Genomic DNA, 20,119 nt, shown 5'->3' on the forward strand with positions numbered 1-20,119 from the left:
ATTAACTAGAAAGTAATAGCGTAAATAGCGTAAATATAGTAATTATAGGCTTAGTTAATAAGTTAGCCTAGATTAACTATTATAAAACTTACCTTTTTAGTCTTTAAAAAAACTAAAATAATTAAGTAAACTAAAAAACTATAAACTCTATTATTATAGCTACTATACTTAGTTAGTATAAGCTAAAAGCTTCTTACTAATACTATACTAATTTAAAAAACTACTTAAGTTATATAAATAACTAATCTAGTATTTAATATATACGCTTTTTAAAAATACCTTTAGAAGAGAGATTAATTAGCTAAGTAAGAAAGAATCTTAAACAGAAATTTATAGGTTATAAGTTTAAAATTAGCTACTTTTATTAAAATAGGTATAAACTTATAAGTATAATTAAGATAGCTATCTTCTTAAATATAAAGCTTAGATTATATTTTATAGAATTTTTAAAAAAGAAAACTTATTTAATTCTACTTCTAGAGTAATACTTACTATAAAAGTTTTTTATACTATAATAATAATTACTATTCAAAGTAATTTAAAGATTAAATACTTTAATATTATAAAAGTATTTCTTAATTTAAAGATTATAGAAAAAATCTAGTAATTTATAATATACTAAATAGCTTTAGAAAGCTAGAATTATATATATAGCTTAACTACGCGCCTTATAGATAATAAAGCTTTTTACTAATATAGTATATAAGGTTTTTAGAAATACTAAGAGCTATTAGTATAATAGCTTTTTTAAAAAAGCTATATCTTTTCTTTAATTAGAAATATTAAATGCTTACTCTTTTCTATATTAATAGTATTTTATTACTTAATTATAAAAATAGATTATTCTCTTTAATACTTTTAGTATTTAAGAAGCTAATAAAAAATACTAAAAAAGTAACTAAGTTTAAAATTAAGAGATACTAGAAAATAGTTAGCTTTATACTTTATATAGTAATTATACTTTAACTAAATATAGTATATACTATCTTAAAGCTCTTATTCTTTTTAATAAACTTAAGTAATAAGTATAAAAAAACTATAAGGTAAGTAACTATATATATTACCTATACTTACTTTAACATTATTTAGTATAGTAACTATAATAAGCTTAATGTTTAAATTACTAAGGAAATCTTTTTTACTAATTATTTTAAAACTTACTAATTATTTTATTAATATATTACTATATTATATAAAAGCGAGGTCTTTTAGAAAGTTATAGAGTAAAGTATATTTACTACTTTTACTATAGAAGTATAGCTACTTACTTTAAAATATACTACTAAGAAAGCTAGAGTACTTAGACGTTTTTTAAAAAAGCTAGTACTTAATTATAATAAACTTTAAATAGTCTAGTATAATAATTAGTAAACTATTAAACTAGTAATTAAAAAGAATAAGTATATTAATACTTAGCTTAAGTATATTAGTATTTAAAATATATAGCTATAGTAGAAAAATACTTAAGAATTATTTAAAGTTAAGTATTTGTAACCTATAATTATACTAGTAGATAAATTAACTAAATTACTTATCTAGTAATAGTTTAAAGAGTTTAAATAGCTACTAAACTTATAATATTTATAATATTTAATTGTTAAGAAGTAAATAAAGTAAAAAGAACTTTATTTAGACTACTACTATAAAAATTAATTATACTTAAGCTAGATCTTAGTTACTCTAAATAGTACTTAGCTATTAAAAAGTATATACTAATAATTAATATAAGTATAAAGTAGCTAAATTACTAAACTTCTCTACTAAATAAACCTATATAGCTACTAACTTACTAACTACTATAGTTATAATCTCTCTAGTTATAACTTCTAAAGGCACTTTTATTAGTCTAGCTATTTCTATAGTTTTTAACTTAAGCTTATAGATAAGTAGTTTTAGTAGTATAAGTTTATATATAAATTTTAAGCTCTAAGCGCTTATACTTCGTATATATAAATTTTTTTTAGTACTTAGCTTTAGCTAGCTAACACTAAGTATAGTAGTAGAACTTACTACTTATAATACTTAATTTTAAGCTATCTAACTAGTAATTATAAAGCTAAAAATTATAATACTAAGAATAATTATTATACTACTAAGACTAAGAATTATACTTTTAAAACTAAGAATTACGCTACTAAGACTAATAATAAATATACTAAATATACTACTAATTCTATAGCTACTAATTTCTAAGATAAAAAGCTTATAGCTAGAAAGCTAGTAGTAGCTACTACTAGAATAAGCTTTAATAATAATAACCTAAGTAAAGTAAAAATAAATTAAAAGCTATAAGTAAATAACTTTAAGTAGAATTTATAAGTAAAACTTTTTAACTACTACTTATATTAATTTCTCTTATACTTTTATATAGTATTATAAACTTAGTATAAGCTCTATATTAATTAAAGTTATTAAAAGTTATAAATAAAGTAGCTTTTAAGCTTTTCTTACCTTAAAACTTAGAAGTTCTACTTAATAATATAGATAAAGTTTTAAAACTACTATTAGCTACTTACTTCTCTTTTCTATAAATATATATATCTTAATAAAGCTATCTATAATATTCTTAAGTTTTATTAAAGCTCTAGCTTTATTGTTAAGTTAGTAAAAGATTAAAAAAGCTATAAAAAAAAAAAACTTATATTATAGCTATAGCGCTGCTTTATATTAGTATAGCGCTAGTGGAGATTTTTATTAAGTATTTAGTACTTATTAAGATAGAGTATTAATACAGAGTAGAGTAATAAAACGTATTTAGTAACTCTATATAGTAATCTTAATATAAGTATATTTTCTAAATACTTTATACTTACTATATATAGCTATAAGTATTAATAAAACTTTCTTTTTAATATTTACTATAAATATAAATAATAATAATATACTTATAATAAGTAATAGTAATAAAGCTTTTTTAGTAGACGTAAAAGTATACTTAAAAGTATACTTAGAGGTAGTAATAGGCGTAAAGCTATAGAAATATTAAATTATTTTTAAAGTTTAAATAGAAGCTTTCTAAAAGAAAGCTTATAGAAGAAAAAGTAAAAGTTAGAGTAGGCTTTTTCTTTAGCTATAAAAGTAAATAAGTAGAAGTCTAAATAGCTACGTAAGTAAACTCTAAGTCTAAAGTAATATTAACTTATAGTACTATACTACTATAAAATTTAAATAATATTTATATAGATAAACTAAAATATAAAAAATAGTAGTTTAAAAAGAATTATAAAAAACTTTGTATATAGAGAATACTTCTCTTCTTCTTTTTTTTTTCTTTATCTATCTTAAATAACTTTTTTTAACTCTAAGAACTCTATATAATAAGGTACTACTTTAACTATACTTAATACTAACTAATAGACTCTATAAAACTAGTATAATAGGCCTTTAGAGTCTATAACGCTAGCTACCTAGCGTAGAATCTTAATAGCTATATACCTTACTTATGTTAGTATAATATTATACCTTATACTACATACGTAATATCTTTACTTCTATCTAGAGTATTTACTTCTATTTAAACTATTAATATATTATATCTTATAGTATACGTATATATAATTTTTTAAAGTTTTAATATTTTTTACTAAGGCTTAGAATAGTAACCTAATATAAATATTATATTAGGTTACTACTATAGTCTATAAAACGCTAATATACTATAATTACGTTATCTTAAATAGCTAATTAAATCTTACAGGCTTAACTAATTAGCTCTTATACTTCTATTCTAAGTTATTTAGATATAAAACTCTACTTTATAGAGAATAATATACTATATTAACTAACTATAGCAGCGCTAGAATAATATACTACTATACTAAAATACTAAAACGCTATAATTATATTATCTTAAATAGCTTATTAAATTTTATAAACTTGACTTATTAGCTTTTATACTTTTATTTTATATTATTATAGTGTAAAACTATATCTTAAAAAGAAGAGTTATAAGCTTTATTTTAATATAATTTTAGTAAAGAGTTCTTTAAACTTAGTTTAAGCTTAGCTTAGTTAAAAGAATATTTATAAAGTATATAGCTAATTAAATACTATTCTTTCTAAACTATTAAATTCTTATATTATTTTTTAGTATCTAGTCTTAGAGTTAGTTTTTTATAATTATAAATTACTTTAGTATAATTAAACTACTATCTGCGTTTTTAATACCTAAGGTAGATAGTAGCTTATACTATTTATATTCTTTGTAACGTATATCTACTCTATTTTAGTAGTTAGTACTAATTATCTTATTAATGTAGCAAAGCAGTAGATTTAAGATTACCTTTTTAGCTAGATAATAGTTAAAGAGGTGGACGTCGGTTGTCGTCGCATTAAGAGGTCCTGTTAGGATTTTAATGTCGTCCAAAGGACCTAGGGAGCTAGAACGTTCCAACGTAGTCGATAGAGCAGTTCTTTACGGACGCGGTCTCGCAGGCTAGTGTGTTTGGGGCTTAGAGCCATGGTCACTGTATTGGAAGACGGTGAACTGAAATTGGATTGGACTAGAAATAAGATGGGAAAAAAGGCGTGCGGTACAGCTGGGTATCGACAATCACCCCTGTTGGCAACTAAGCCGCTTGCAACGGATAGCCAACTTGGCAGCACTAACTATCTTTAAGACAAGCGAAAAGGACAGCTTTAGACACCGACTTTCCCTCAAAATGCCCATTGCTCCAACCACTTCCTCATCACCTCCGCATCAACAGCTCTGCCCTCACGCAACGTAGCGCTTACAGACTCCGTCCTCCTCGTATCCATTGCCGGCAATCCAATCGATTCTGGTCTCAGACTCTGGTAAAAGTCCAACAACTTGAGCCCAGGGACGCGCTCTGCATTCTCCTTCGTCTGCGGGATCCGCGCCAATTCATCGATCCAGTCGTTAAACTCCACAATCTTCATGTCATCCCTGTTGTCCTGGGTGTAATAGTCTCGAATAACAGGGTACAGCCTGTCCCAACTCGTGGTGTGCGGGTTGACTAGATGGTATACCTGCACGGGCTCGGGTTCCGAGATGGTAGCGTTGGCAATGTCGATGACGGTTCCAGCTGCAACGTCCATGGGCACCCAGTCCACTCGGTCCATATTACCTAGCGTCCGCGGTAGCTTCTTCAAGACCTTGCTGGTGTGGACGATAGTCGGCAGCCACTCGTGGCGGTTCCACGCTGCACCACCCGCGTCAGTGCTTGGTCCGGCAAGCTGTCCCGCACGCACGATGGCCGTCTTGATGCCCAGGCGATGCGAGGCCGTGGCCAGGATCTCAGATGCGACATATTTGGACTCGCTGTAGCCCTGGGGTATCGTGATTGCGCTGTCGAAGAGCGTGGCGATGGATTCTGGTACGGCGGATCCGTCTTGCACGACGCTTCCCCAGTCGCTCACACTGGCGATCGAGGAGATGAAGATGATCGGTGTCTTGTGGAGCGAGGCAGACGCGAAGTTTATGGCGCGGTAGGTGCCTGCTACGTGTGTGGCATCGTAGGACTCGAGCGAGAGGTTGAAGTCGACAGACCAGGCAGCGTGAATGAATGATGTAGCAGTAGACAGAAGACGCTCGTATGTAGCGTCTGAAAGCCCGAAGTGGTCGGCACTGAAGTCTGTCTTGAGGAACTCAGCCTTGCTGAAGTCGGCGTTTGGGTCGTGATAGCGGTTAAAAGACTCCTTCTGTCGAACCTCGGCGTTGTCCGATCGGTTCAGGCAATAGACCCTCTCCACCTCTGGGTTCCGAAGCAGTTGCTCCAACATGTGACTGCCTAAACTACCCGTTGAGCCGGTAAGAATCACAGTCTGTTTCCGTGGACCGGTAACCGCACTAGCCATGCTCTTTGTTCGGACCATATCCTTTGTGTACTTTCTGACCATCGCACTGAGTTTCTCCTCTCGGGTCGGCGGTAAGCTTGCTTGCAAGGACGAGGTGCTCACGGTTTGAGATAAAGCCGCAGCCAGCTGCTTGACCGAAGGATTGCTGTAGATCATCGATGAGGTCACTTCGGTACCACGAAGGGCCTTGTTGAGCGCGTTGGTGAGTGCGAGCACATCAAGAGAATCGACACCCAGGCTGAATATCTCGACATCGTCTGCCACTTCGTCATCGAATGAGGAGAGATTGCGTGTGAAGACAGCACGAATCTTGCTTGCCAGTGCCACATCGCCATCAGCATTCTGGTTGGGGTCGCTCGAGTACCCTTCATCCGCGTAAAGGGCCTCAATCTCGTCTTTGAACGCGGCAACGGTTTGGAGACGTATGGTTGAGCCCTTGCCGGCGCGGATGAAAGGCTTCTGGTCTTTCGCAACAGCGACCTTCGTCTGGTAGATCCGGGCGTGCGCGGGCGCTTCACGATTTGCTTGCTCTACCATCGGCCAGATGTGGTCGATCAAGGCAGAAGGATCTTGCGTGCCGGCTCGTGACCACTCTGGTTCGATGAGTAGACCGGCTTGAAACTTGCCTGAGCCAACGACTAGGGCACCCTTGACCCACGGATGCGACTCGAGCAGCTTCTCCGTGCTTACAGGGTTGAACTTTTCGCCATTGCTCAAAACGATAATGTCGTCTCGTCTTCCGCTGTACTTCCACAGATGAGGCTTCGATGGATGTCGATTGAAAAGATCCTTGGTGCGCCATTCGGTTATCTCTGGAAAGGTATGGAAGACTGCCTGGAATCTCGTGTCTTTGGGTTTGATGACCATTTCGTGCAAGTCGTCACCAGCAGGCTCCATGACGACACCCGCAGCAGCACCCCAATGGAAGTAGCCCCACTCTTCTGGCTTGGACGGAAGGAGGGTACTTATAAACAGAGCCTCTGTACTGCCAATGACAGTCGTCAAGTTCGTCACATGACAAAGCTTGTCACCAGACTCTGGAGCGAGAGGCGCACCGCCAAAGAAGACATACTCGAGCTTCCCCATTGTCTCTATACCTTTGGGCGTTGCGGCGATGTCCTCGAGTACCGAGGGCGGGAAGATACCAGAGGTAGGTTTCACCGCCTCGATCACGTCAATGACCAAGCTTGCGCTCAAAGGCTTGTGCGCTGGTAATCGTACGATGGTGCCACGAGACATGATAGATCGCAGCATAACGATTACTCCCATGCCATGGAAAAAGGGAGCGGCAGCAAGCATGGGCCGTGGGTCTGCAAGGAAAGGCTTGCTAGTTTGTTCACTTTCTCCCTCTGGACTGAGGTGCGCTTGTTCATACAACGTATTCAACCCACCGACAGTCTCGTAGATAGGCTTTGGGAGACCTAAAGTTGCTGTCAGTGGACCGAAACGATGTGGAGAGCAAAGTCAAATGAGACGATAGAATGCGTACCTGTTGAACCGGACGTGTGCAAGATCAGACTATGAGCTTTCGCGTTACGATCTTGTCTGCCAGAGTAGTGCTCCATAGGAAGGCTTGGGTCAAGGAGCTCTCGAGTAGCAGGCGCCTCATAGATCCTAAGGCTGCTCACCGCCGCCTTGATCGCTTCGACCTGCGGCATCGTATCGCGTGTGGTCAAGAAGATGGTGCAATCTGTCTTCTCCACGAGTGACTTTTGACCATCGAGCGAATTCCGGGGCGATGTGAAAAGCGGTACGTATCCTGTCTTGAGACATGCTGCTAGTACCACAAGATATCGTAGATCGTTCACGCTACACAATGCGTAAGTATGCAACATTCGGGACCGACACGCAGACAGGATTGCCCACTAACCCCATATAGCCAATTGTCTGGCCAACCTTTTCGGCGACACCACAAGTTCGCTCAATCCATCGCGACATGTTGTCCACTGCACGCGCAAGATCGGCGAACGTGACGTGGTGCCATCCTTCGTCCAGGCTGCTGCTTGAACGGGGGACTATAGCCCATGTTGAGTTGGGAACAGACTCAGCCGCAGAGTCGATGTAATCTGCAACTGTACTTTGCTGTTCTCCTGTAGGCTGCTTTTGATGTGTTGTTGCCATCGCTGGGAAGATGTGTTGATGTCGAATATGGATGGTGCGATGTGTTTACCGTTGTATCCAGGACGCGGTCCGACAGGCAGCGAAAAGTGAGATAGCGTGTACCGATGGGTAGTATACGTGAGTATTGATTGGATAACGTGAAGTGACAACAAGGTTGGATGCCTGGCTTCCAAGTGTGGTTGTTGTCGTCTTTGGTGAGGGACTACGAGCTAGATATACTTCGGCGGGCGCTAGCAGGTAAGAGCGAAAGCTTATGCCAGCGTTGAGGGCGGTCTGGCGGAATGCGGTGATGTTTCACCGGAAGCATGTCTTGTTGCCATGCCGAACGTTCTCCGAGCTCTAGTGGTGGAGCATGAGGTATAAAAGCTGCGCAGCATGTAGCAGGGGCCCGGGTCGTTCGAAGGAACCATAGAGAGTGATCTTAGTGTTATCGATGGATGCCGATTCGATCTAGGCGCTGAGAGTAATTCATTCCCTGAGTAAAAGGCTACGCGTCATCTCGAAGAATTGACATCAGTTGTAGTGCGCGAAGTTGTGGTGTATGGATGACGCAGTCATGGAGATCCCTGTGCTCATCACCTCGGCCGAGCGAGCATATTAGTTATTGAGCTCGCCGTCAAGGTCGGATGCTTGCGGCTCGCACTCAGCGCAAGTAAAACATACAATTTCCAGTACTTGTACGACGGTTGTGAGATATTTACTATCTTCGTACATCGGAATTTACACTCGGCACATAAGCCTTAAGAACATGCGGCCCGATGAGCGCCACGAAGCTTGACCAGAAGCTATGATGACACAACCCCACTTATGTTAGATCCGAGGGACACGCGCTCGCGGACGGATATCTCCCTACATCCTCGTCGACCCACCTGTGTGCTTCAGTAAGCTCTGCCAGGGTTCATCAGCTTATGATGTTGATAATGCACTGCATCACGCTTTGCGCACAGAACTACAGATATTGTCTTTCACAGACCGATCGCATTACGGATGGTATCAAGTAGTCGGGTATCAAATATCGCATCGAACGCCGTCTTATTCCTCACCTCATCCCGCAGCAGGCGCAACCCTAGGCGTTTCCTTTTCTTTCTCTCTTCTCTGCGAACCCTTCCTACGTCTTCGCTCCGGCTTGTACACATCGTTGAAGTTGATGTTGACAGCCAGCATCTTCAGTTCACCGTCAGGCGAATGTACCAAGTCTCCGAGCAGGATGCTGATTCTTGCTCGGAAATCTTCCGTCAACTGACTCAAACGCTTTTGTAGCGCTGGCAGAACGTCATCTTCGGCCGAACCAGTCATGCCGATTTTGAGGAGCGGGGGTGGGAAAGGCGATTCGTCCTGGCGGGAAGCGGCACGAGAGTGTGAGGGAGCAAAGGGATCTGAAGATGAGCGATCTTTCTCAGAGAGACCCCACCGACCTGCTGCTGTACGTGTCTCGATCTTGGCCGCGTGCTCTTGTCGGCGTGTGAACTCAGCGACTGAGAAGGAGTACAGGCCATCCACCGCATCCTTGTATGCCAGCATCGTCTTTAGCAATTCATGGAGCTGCCCTGTGAAGTCGATACTGGAGCTTCCGAGCAGACCTTTGCGCGTGATGTTGTTTAGGTATATCGCATGAGCTTCAATCATATCGTCAAGTGTGCTCTCCGGTTTGTTGAGCGCCCTCTGCAGATCTATCCAGGATGACTCTATGACTTCGAAGAGGATGTAGTGTTGCAACTGGTTGACAAAATGAACCATCTCAGCCATTGCGCAGCGTGCTTTCTTCCAATCCGCGCCAAGTTTGTCAGCCACGGTACCGAGAACGCCACGAGCACCAGTCATGCACCGACGCCATGTTGAGCCAAGTGCGAATTCGACGCGCTTGACGCGCCATAGGAAGTTGAAAACTTTGAGGTATTGCTTGGAACCGAATGGCGTGACAATGACATCGACAGGCGCATCAATCTTATATTCCAGCGTAAAGACATCCCATCCGATCTCACCATGTGATAGCTCCAGCATGCGTGAGTCGAGTCGGCGCAGTACATCTGAGGTGTCAAATTGGGCGTTGGAGTTGCGAACGGCATGTTCGAGTTGGGCAGTGAGGGTGTGGCGGTATTGCGTATTAGCTGGCCGATCGAGGTTAGAGGAAAGTGATTCCATCAGGACGGCAATGAAGTCGCCAGCGCCGAGCAGCATATACTGCTTGAGAGCCTGCAGATGGTCGAACAGCTTGAACTTGTTCCCCATCAGGTCGATGAGACGAGCCATGGTGGTCTTGTATGCGTCACCGATAGAGCGCTCGAGATTCGCGGTGTCACCGTACTGCAACTCCTTGGAAGCTTCCTTGGAGTATGTGTCGACCCATGCCGCGTCTCCACAGCCATAGCGAATGAAGTTGAGGGTTTTGCCGATGAGGAAGACCTTCTTGGCAAAGTCGTCGGTAACGATGGTGGGAACCATCTTGTCGTTCAGCCTGTATTTATCTTCCCAGACGCTCGTCGCGCCACCTTTGCCCTCGTTTCCATTCGCTTCGAGTATATCATCCTCGCTCTGTTCCGAAACGAAGAATTCGCCAAAGGGATCGGCAAGCTCGCCGTCGTAGACCCATTGCCGGAGCATGTCGTAGAAGGGTCGCGTGACATCGGAGAGAAGGCGCTCGGCAAAGTTCATGACGTACGGGTCGCCGTGGTTGAGGGAGAAGGAATGTATGAGGGCAATCAGCTCGCCGCCCTTCTTGCTCTTGGATTCCTCGACCATCAAGCTCATCAAGCGCAAGCCCATGGTCGGTTCTCTTATCCAGATGACGCATCGCTTGAGGGTGACACCGGCCTTGCTGACACCCTGCGGTGTTGAGGCCTCGTTCAGCTGTGCCAGCGCTCTCTTTATTTGTCCTTCCAAGGTCGCGACCAGGCCCAGATATGCTCTCAGCTCCTTGGCTAGAGCTGCGCGGAAGCTCTGCTCGATTAGGCCGCCATCGCTCGCCTCGACAAATTCGGCCAACCCTTTGTACAGTATGGCGGGTTCAGCGAGAGTGTGTAAGAGGCTGACGATTGGTACCGGGAGGGTCGTGGGAAGCTTGAGGGCGGTCGACGAGGGGAACGCGAGGTTTGTCGATGAGTAGCCCTGCAGTGTGAAAGGTAATTCTCGCAGCAAAGTCGGCTCAGAGGGCCCCGTCTCTGCCTTTTCGACATGTCCACCATTGGCCTGCTGTTGCTCCTTGGCGGTGTCAGGCCGCCTGCGCTTCTCCGGCTTCTCAGCTATCGAAGCTGGACGTGTAGATGTGGGCGCTTTGGGCGATCCGGCATTGACAGGCAGCTGGGCGAGGCCGGGCTTTGCAAAGGCGTCTTGGATGGCGTGGGATGAGGCTGCCACGCTCTGGCGCTTGGAAGGCGTCGTCGGTTCGCGCGAGAAGCTGCGGGTATCTTGGGCGGGCGGCGGCTCGTGGGGTGCTTCGGCGTTGTCGGAGAGGTTGTAGAGAAAGTAGAGCATGCGCCATTTCTGGTCGAGAACGCTCTGGGTTTCTAGGCGCGAAAGAAGGTTATGCAGACGCGCGCTCTTGCGCTGGTCATTGTTGGGGCCCGAGACTGTCACCTGTTAGCGGAAGACACGTGATTCACCTCGCTGCACTTACCCTTGCGGTCTATCAGGCTGGCGATGTGCTGGACGTCGGGAACGAGTGAAGCATCGCCCGCAGTCGTGAGCTCGTCGAGGGCAAACTCGTAGGCATCTTCAAAGCGCTGGTTGGCCTCGTCTTCGTTTTCATTAGGGTCTTCGGGCACAATGCGGACCAGCAGCTCGTTCAACGCGTGTTCGACGCGCTCGCGGTGTAGAGTGGCCATGTTGGCGCGCTGGATGGGCGCGAGTCCATTGGTGTTGACCTCGGCGGGGTTGACGCCCGCCCGTGCGCGTTGCCCAACCTCGAGCCAACGCGTCACTCTTTACTTGTCAACACCAAATCTGGCCATAACCCATGTCGTATCCTCCCACGAATTGAACAGAAGGGTACATCGTCTTCCATCATGATCAGATGCTACATAGTAATAGTGTCTATGCTGCAATTGCTTAACGCGACATGACTTTTGGCGAGTTTCGGTGTCACTCGTCACCCGTCGTTTGCGTGTGGAACGCATCAGCGTTTGCAATTAGGTAGGGGGTATCGATATTGTTATGGACCGCTCACTTCAATTTCTGGTGCGAAATGGCTACGAGCACTCGTCCTCCAAGCTATCACCATCATCCCGCATACTAGAGTACAACTTCTATCATCAGCCTGGACCAGGACCAGGACCGCGCCCAACTCTGAGTCAAAGACGCGATCTTCCCGGTCAACTATAGGCTTTTGCACTTTGGTTAATCTGGGTGCAGATATTACTATCGCCTTCCAGCCATTCCACTTCCGAGCACACAGAAGGGGTACCCAACGTGAGTCCGACTTGAGAAACGACGCTCGTCAGCCGCCGATATGGGCACCATGGAGAAAGATACCGTTCGCTCCTCAAGACGGCCCAAGCTCCTCACCTATGACGAGATCCAAGATTGGTCGCGAGACAACGAGTTCATCCACACCGGCTATCGACCAGAGAAGCCCGAATACAAGGCCATCTTCCTCAGTCTGACCTACCTCCACAACGAGACCTGCAACATATACACCCACCTGATCGGCGCGATATTGGTATGGCCTGTCGCATACATCTACATGCGGATTCTGTCCGAGCCCCAGTACCACGACGTTCTACCGGCGGACTACGTCATGTTCACCATTTTCTTCTTCGCTTGCGAGTTTTGTCTGCTCTCCAGTGCTGTCTACCACTTGATGCAGCCTCACTCGCACAAGGTGGAGCAGTTGTGGCATGTGATGGATCTTACTGGCATTGCCGTCATCATCGCTGGCACATTCGTTGCGGCTATTTATTACTTCTTCATCTGTCAGCCGGCCTTCCAGATCTTACACTGGGTCCTTGTGGGTCACCCTGAGCAGACAGTCGTGCGATGTGCTGATATCCTCTCCAGACCATAGTTTCAGGCTCGGCCTGCGTTGCTCTGATCTCGATACCGAAGTTCAGAACGTTGCGCTGGCGCACTCTGAGAGTGATCGCCTTCTTCCTCTTCGGCCTGTCCGCATTCGTTCCCTTACTTCATGGCGTCGGTCTACACGGTCCCAAATACATGTTCGATTACATGGGAATGAAGTGGTATTTGATAGAGCTTTCGTTGTATGCATTCGGCACTCTCATCTTCGCAGTAAGTGAGATGATTGACTCTTGTATTTAGAGAGACATGTGAACTGACCATCCATGCAGACTCGGCCTCCCGAACGGTTCGCTCCGGGCAAGTTCGACTTGTTTGGCAGCTCACATCAGATCTTTCACCTTCTCATATTGGCCGCGATGTGGATCAACTGTCTAGCTCTTACACAAAGTTTTCAGTCGGCGCATAAATTGGATCTATGCCACTGATAGCCTAGTCTTGCAATGCGAAGACTAATTGCAATAAGACTTGCTCGCTCTGTCTGCTGCGCTATACTTGGGGTTCGGACAGAATATGGAATTCATCGATCTCATTAGTCGGTGATATAGACGTCAGACTTTCCTTAATCGGTGATAAATCTCGCTTAGTCGGTACCTCCTTGTTATGATCGTTTTTGCAACAAGAGACGTTCCGCCATCGATATAGGATGTAGCTATTCGACACTGGAGTTGTGGTCTCTAAAAGAGAATTATCGTCAACACAAGCGCTTGTGGTCAAGGGGGTGGTCTGAGCACTGCTCATGGCGACTGTGTAGTGTTTCTGTCCGATTCCCGTGCAAGATCTTTGATTTCTGAAAGACTTTCATCTGCGCTGTTTAACAGCTTAATTAAAAACAGCAGTCTTGTATAGAGATTGCAAACCCACTCGCGCTTTTTGCTTTGAGACATAAGCTACAACCATAACGCTTTTCATTCATAGCGCCCAGGAAGTGGTCTTACCCAGGGACTGCCTGGCAATATCGTGTCAACTTAAAACGCGCAAAACACTAGACATCATTGGTACGATGGGTTTCCACTTGTAGACTTCGGTCTATCGAGAACAAAATCAATAACCGAGGAGAAAGAGAAAGCAAGACCGGGAATGAGCAAAACAATCAGAGTCAGACGGATCGGTAGGAAAAGCAAAGTAAGACCGAGAATGAGCGAGAGAGTTACAACGTAGCATAGATAGCGCTTTAATCACGTTAGTCAGCATATTGTTCTCTAGGAAGAAAGGGTTCCAAAAAGTAGATGTAGCTCACTCTTTGCATTGCCTGCACTTTCTTTGTGTGCGCTCTTTCTGCGGCCCTCAGTTCAAATAATTTTTTCGCGTGCTCTCTTTCTGTGGCCCTCAGTTCAAATCTAAGATCTGATAATTCGCCTTGATTGTCAAGATTATGTGGTGGCTTCCGCCTTCTGCTGCTGCTTGATGATGCTACGGGTGTAGCTTCAACTTCCACGGAGGTACTGCCTCTCTTCCCTGGTAAAGTAGGCACATCCGCAACCACCGATGACTTAGATGGGGGTGTTGATGACGACCCCAGTCTGAACTCGTCAACGGTATAGAGGTATTGCAAGGAGAAAGGCCATTCGAATGTGTGATGTTGATTCGATCGTTGTAAAGCAGCTATCGGTGTTGATAACGGCGGTTGCGAAGACGGTCTCAACTCATCCACCGTGTATAGATATCTCAAGGAGAATGGCCATCGGAACTGAGAAGTCATGACAGAACCTTGCAACGACTGGGCTTTGTAATCACTGGTGATAGAAGATATCCGTGTATGGAGAGGGAATGTTGAGCTTGACTTCCTCTATTGGGAGTGAAAAGGTCCGTGGAAATCGTCAGCTGGAGAGCCTACGCATTGGGATGCGGGGTACCGGTAAGTGCATGACGGAATTATCAAGTTTAGCTTTGCGCCTCCATGCAGCCCACTGCATCGTTAAGCGAAAGACTCAGATCTGGGCCAATTATCAAGGCAAGGTACACACCGAACTTGCCAGAAGCGTGGGTCGACATACGTCGTGCGCGTATTTATTGACGATGTTTCCGGTTTACCGGTGAATTCCCCCAAAACTGGAGGTGTTTTACCGGATACCTACAACATATCGTTGCTTTTCCTTTGGTCTTTGAGACTCCTTCTTTGTTTGCTTAGTATAAGCTATTATTTTTGAGATGGTCTGGCAATCGACTCTCGCTCTTGTTTCTGGGAAGACGATTCTAGCGCTACGACTATGCGCGATCGTAATCTCGACAATAGCGGAGTACTCTCCTTCTTTGCGACAGAGGAAGAACGTTGAAACGATCACACAATGTATCTCCGGAGCCATGGGCTTCGTCATCATGGTCTTTGGCTTCGTGAACATTTCCAAAAATCCTTACACGATGCGAACCTTTGACGACCGCTGCGCGACTGCAGATGCCGACATTGTTGGAGACGGTGTTCGAGTAGCAACTTGGACTCAAATCGTTATTCTGGGGCTTATTGCCTTCTTTGGGTTGTTGAACCCAGCTCACAGTGCGATACAAGAAGTCGGAGCAGGACTTCTCGTAACCCATGTTGCGCTCGCGATAGCTCTCTTAATACCCGGCTACGCCCATCAACTCTCTCCAGTCGATTCGATCCTCGGTTTGATGATTCTCGACGCGCAGAACAGTGCTCTTTCCATCCAATTAGTCACCAAACAAACACTCGCTTCAAGATGGCAAACATACACTGTAATAGTTGGACAGGCAGCCGGCCTGGCCGCAATTGGAATGCTTATCAACAATTTCACGAAAAACAGCCTAGCGACCGACGACTGCAGCTGCGTGTCGGCTTTTTGGTGGGGTTGGATAAGCAATTGCGACGATGGGCATCGGGACGACCACCAGGCTATCTGGACTTACTATGCGCTTAGAGCTATCACCGTCATCCACAGCTGTACGATCGCAAGCTTAAAGTCTTTCTCATTTGACAACGCAAAACGACAGGAAGAGATATATCCGTGTGCGGAGTGCGAAGCATGCACCAGGGGGTTTACCAACTGTTGCAAATGCGTCGTTTGCGACGAATGCAATGGCTGTCGAAATTGCAATGCAAAATGGTGCACTCCTTGTGGAAAGAACGATTGCTCGTCCTGTAACGCGCAGATACTGTCAGGACTACCTGAGGGATGGGGAGACCTGATCCCAATTGACCCAAAGCGGTGTTTGCCATGTGGTACCAATAGTTGCGAGTCATGCAAGGATTGGCGACTGCACAGTCGATGCGAGCTTTGCCCCGGCATTCAAGATTTTCGAGAGGGCTTCGGCTGGTACAAAGGATTAAAATATTCCCAGATAGCTGCTACCACAAGCATCTCGTACATCGAGGCCGGCTTGTATTCGCTGTTTTCGTTATCTGCCGCGGAGAGCTTGATGTCGGCATATGACATCCGCCCAAGTTCATTCTTCAAGGCAGTTGGCCAGATGACCAACATCGTGATTGCTGTTGCCACTGCTCTACGGGCTCTTTGGGTTTTCGGGTCGCTCTTCTGGAAGGCCGACACGACGGAGGCTGGGGCTCAACGGGCGAGACGGGATCTGGTGCAGCAGATTAGTCGGGACAACGACGCGTGACAAGCTTGAGGCGAGCTTCTTTCCATAAGTGGACGTAGCCACGCAAAAACAAAGGCTATGGGAAGGGTGTTGATGATGGGCATGATGAGATCGGCACATCGGCGGCCGAAGCAAAAAGAAGATTTTTTCAAAAACATACAACAGTGGGGATTCCCTAGTGGTCACCCACCTAGGTACTAATCCACCGGTACAATGCTTGTATATGGCTGAGCGGACGGGAAGCCTAATTCTCATTGTCCTATGGTCGTATGTGGAAGACGAGGCGGTATAATCGAATATGAATCAAATGCGCGGGTCGGGAAGAGAACAGCCAAACTAGCCCCACTATCAAGACCTACGCATCCTTGAGCATACTAGCAACACCAGCGCAAGGCTCCAAAACAGTTACTGGGTTAATACAATATATAATCACGCGCTGTAGCTCCCTACATACAGTAGCCTTCTCCCTCATCGCTCCTCCATGATATGCTGTGCTTTCGTTCCTACACGATACACTGAACTCTATCTTCACTTCTATCAGTGTCTAAGCGATCGGAAAAGCATCATGCATCGCATTCCCGGGACACTGGCAGCATCAAACAACGACGCGTCCAGAATTGTCGGTATGCTAGGTGAACGCCGGACAAATAGCGTCAGTCAGTTCGACAAATCCTCCGTGGGCGGCTGACAGGACTTCATCCCGACCTGATGACGCTAGCGTCCGACACAGCATTTACATGGCCTTCGTCGTTACTACCCGGTGGTGAGACGCTACGCTCCGACATAGCATCTACGTCACGCACCCCATCGCCATTCATTACGGGCGCATGCCCAGGGCCCAAACGAATGGGCTGCACCTTAACTTGCTTTTCCTCGACCAAGTCAATCCGCCATCGCATGGTTCCATCAGCGTCTCGAAACCATCCCATACGCGTCAACATCTTGTCCTCCTTGACTATAGCATCGAAGCCCTTTTCTCTGATAACTTCAAGCAAACGTTCGCTTCCAGCGATGAGAACCAGCACGTCGGCAATGCATTCGATGTTGCGCATCATACCGCCGTAGTATTTTCTTTGCACGGATCCGAGGATGATGATCGTAATGATAAGCCAGATTAGGATGCTTGTGGCGATCCAGAACGCGACGAGATTCATCTGAAGAACCTCGACCTGTGTGATTAATTCCGCTGTTGTTGTTGCATTGGTGTTGCGGACAATGTCTTCGAACTTTGGCGCTATGGATCCGTCGGGCATGTACTGTATTGGCATGTCGTCCATCGGGGCGTTGATTTTGAGCTCCATGCCTCTAGGTTGGTAGACATAACCGCCAGATTTGCGAGAAAGATTGCTGTTGACAAAGTGTTGAAAGAAGGTCGAGAAGACAGTTGAGGATGTTTTAGCCAAGACTTCCGGATCTAGTAGGGCGGTAGGATCAAATCCCACTTGTGCGTAAGCGGCGTACGACATGAAATCGAGATTGAGACCTGTTGTGTTGTCTCGCATGTTGAAGGCCCTGCCATCTGAATATTGAGGGTTGGGTCTTGGGGAGTTCTCGTATGTTCGGGGTGGACTCTTAGAGGAAGGCCCATCGATGTTTGCGGCATTCAAGAGCCATTGCACGAACAAGGGCCCGTAACTGTAGTGATCTATTAGACGGAACGAAACCAATGTTTATAGTCTAACTCACCTAGTAGTCGTGTTGATATTGTAGTCATAAGACTTGAAACTGCTAGCCCTCCATTCAGAGCTATTGACCTCAAAGTCAGGGTCATGATGGATATTAAAGTTGGTGTAACGAGCGTCTTCGTAAGGGTTACGCCATTGGGATGTATCAGACCAAGCGACATTTTCCCGAACAGGAACGTCAAGGATGTGGTAGTGCTGTACGACACCGGTTTTGGGCTCCACCGTAACTTCTGCTTGGCTCGACTCAAAGATAGGCATGCAGTTCAATGCCTGTATAGCGGGCGGCTCTGGGAATACGAACATGTATACATCCGGCTTACGGCGCATACCCGTGAGGAATCGTTCAACCTTTCCAGAGCCTCGGATCCACTTGACTGTAAAATTTCCAGATGTACGATAATCGCGACTGTCTTCGCAGCCAGATACTTCCTCCCAATTCTCTGTCCAATAAGCAACTGCGGCTGGATTGTACGTTGCGTTTCCAGTGAGATTGGCGCAGCACGGTGGAATGCTGCCTTGGGTAGAAAGCCACGTCGTGGAATTGCGATCGTCAACGACTCGTGCTATCGTGAAATAGTTGTCTAGTCCAGTGATGTTACGTCCATATCCGTCGTTGTGCGACAGAAGCCACAGGCTCGTGTTTCTGGGCCACTCAACAGCACTGCATTCCAGGCGAGCACGAATGGCAGATGTATGGACTCTCAGGCTCTCCACGGAGCGGTCGCCCCTACCTGCTGAACTATTGTTCTCAGCTGAGGCGAAGCCTTCCACATCGGAACATACAGGCATGAAACTCCAATCATCTTGGCTCCACACTGGTTTTGGGCCCTCTAGCGCAGTATGTATAATAGCGGTGTACATCCAGTCTTTTGACAGGCTCTGCAGGTTGTCCCACACCAAGTCGCCAAGGTCGCTTGAGAAACTTTTCTCGTCGATGGTGTAGTTGAACAGCCAGGTAGGTTGATCTCTGTTTACCGATATTTGTTGCACGAATGGAACACTGCGCAGCTCCAATGCTAGCGGAATTTCCGAGGAAGTAGTCAAGACGCCATTACCCGAGTCAAAGAGAGCGGACATGGCGATTGTGACTTGATCACAGCTATTAGTTGTAGTTACAGCTTAGTCTTGGAATGTGCACTTACGAGCTTGGAGGAGAAACGTCGTCATTGTAATAAGCGAGAGCAGCCAATGTCGGTTCTTTAAAGCTTTCAACGATGCGAATAGCCAGAACCATGATAGATAGGATAATGCGATACCCTGAGAAGGACGCTTGGCATCATGTTGCATGCTAATGTAAGGTTGTACCGTCCTACAAGTGGTGTCAACGGACTCCCACCAGAGCGTGATAACAATAGCGAGCAAAGTCGGGATGACAGATTAGGGCGATACTGTGTTTGAATGACCGAGAAGCTTGATGTTGGCGCGATAGGTGAAGAAAGCCTGATGAAGTTCTGACCTCCGCGCGTAGACGTAAAGCACTACGATTCCAGCAAGAAGAGCAAGGATGTAAAGAATGAGAAAAGTCAGGTTACGTAGTCGTAGCATGGGTAATACAGGTGCGATGTCATAGGACTGCACTCTTGTTTTTTCTGCCACGTGTCAGAAAATACACCAACAGTTATGCAAGTACGTACTCTCATGATCGTCCTGGATGTTGACCTCACTTTCTCGAAGCTTGCCATGCTTGGAATAGAAGACTTTTCCAGCAAGTTCTTCTTTCAATGTCTTTCTTGTGGCGAGGTCGAGTTTTGTGAAACCGCGCAACACTATCGCATCACCGCTGCCCCATATACTTGTGCCCAGCAGTGTACTTGGATCTTGGCTAATGTTAAGAGTTGTCTTAGCCGCTCGCGTCTCCCACAGGATGCCTAGAAAGAATACAAAGCAAATGAGTAACAGAGCACATATAATGCAGGCAGCTTGCCCGCTGA

The 20,119-nt window shown here is 44.7% G+C and overlaps 4 protein-coding genes across 4 annotated transcripts; 1 reads left to right on the forward strand and 3 right to left on the reverse strand.

Annotated features, from left to right (window-relative positions):
* Positions 1-4,656: 4,656 nt before the first annotated feature.
* On the reverse strand, positions 4,657-7,938 carry J4E93_010587 (putative NRPS-like protein biosynthetic cluster; the record flags this gene model as incomplete). The annotated part of the gene is made up of 3 exons (XM_049348465.1): positions 4,657-7,238; positions 7,307-7,626; positions 7,688-7,938. The coding sequence occupies 3 exons, from the start codon at positions 7,936-7,938 to the stop codon at positions 4,657-4,659; spliced, it is 3,153 nt and encodes a 1,050-aa protein (XP_049194302.1).
* A 1,044-nt stretch (positions 7,939-8,982) lies between these two features.
* J4E93_010588 (uncharacterized protein) lies at positions 8,983-11,759 on the reverse strand (the record flags this gene model as incomplete). The annotated part of the gene is made up of 2 exons (XM_049348466.1): positions 8,983-11,504; positions 11,552-11,759. 2 exons carry the CDS (start codon positions 11,757-11,759, stop codon positions 8,983-8,985), a joined length of 2,730 nt encoding a protein of 909 aa, XP_049194303.1.
* A 632-nt stretch (positions 11,760-12,391) lies between these two features.
* Positions 12,392-13,376, forward strand: J4E93_010589 (uncharacterized protein; the record flags this gene model as incomplete). Its single annotated transcript, XM_049348467.1, has 3 exons — positions 12,392-12,880; positions 12,931-13,161; positions 13,221-13,376. The coding sequence occupies 3 exons, from the start codon at positions 12,392-12,394 to the stop codon at positions 13,374-13,376; spliced, it is 876 nt and encodes a 291-aa protein (XP_049194304.1).
* A 3,822-nt stretch (positions 13,377-17,198) lies between these two features.
* J4E93_010590 (uncharacterized protein) lies at positions 17,199-18,324 on the reverse strand (the record flags this gene model as incomplete). Its single annotated transcript, XM_049348468.1, has 2 exons — positions 17,199-18,138; positions 18,320-18,324. The coding sequence occupies 2 exons, from the start codon at positions 18,322-18,324 to the stop codon at positions 17,199-17,201; spliced, it is 945 nt and encodes a 314-aa protein (XP_049194305.1).
* Between the last annotated feature and the right edge of the window lie 1,795 nt (positions 18,325-20,119).

The sequence above is a fragment of the Alternaria ventricosa genome (assembly GCF_023758065.1).
Source record: "Alternaria ventricosa strain BMP 2768 chromosome Unknown scaffold_33, whole genome shotgun sequence".
In the NCBI taxonomy this organism is placed as follows: domain Eukaryota; kingdom Fungi; phylum Ascomycota; class Dothideomycetes; order Pleosporales; family Pleosporaceae; genus Alternaria; species Alternaria ventricosa.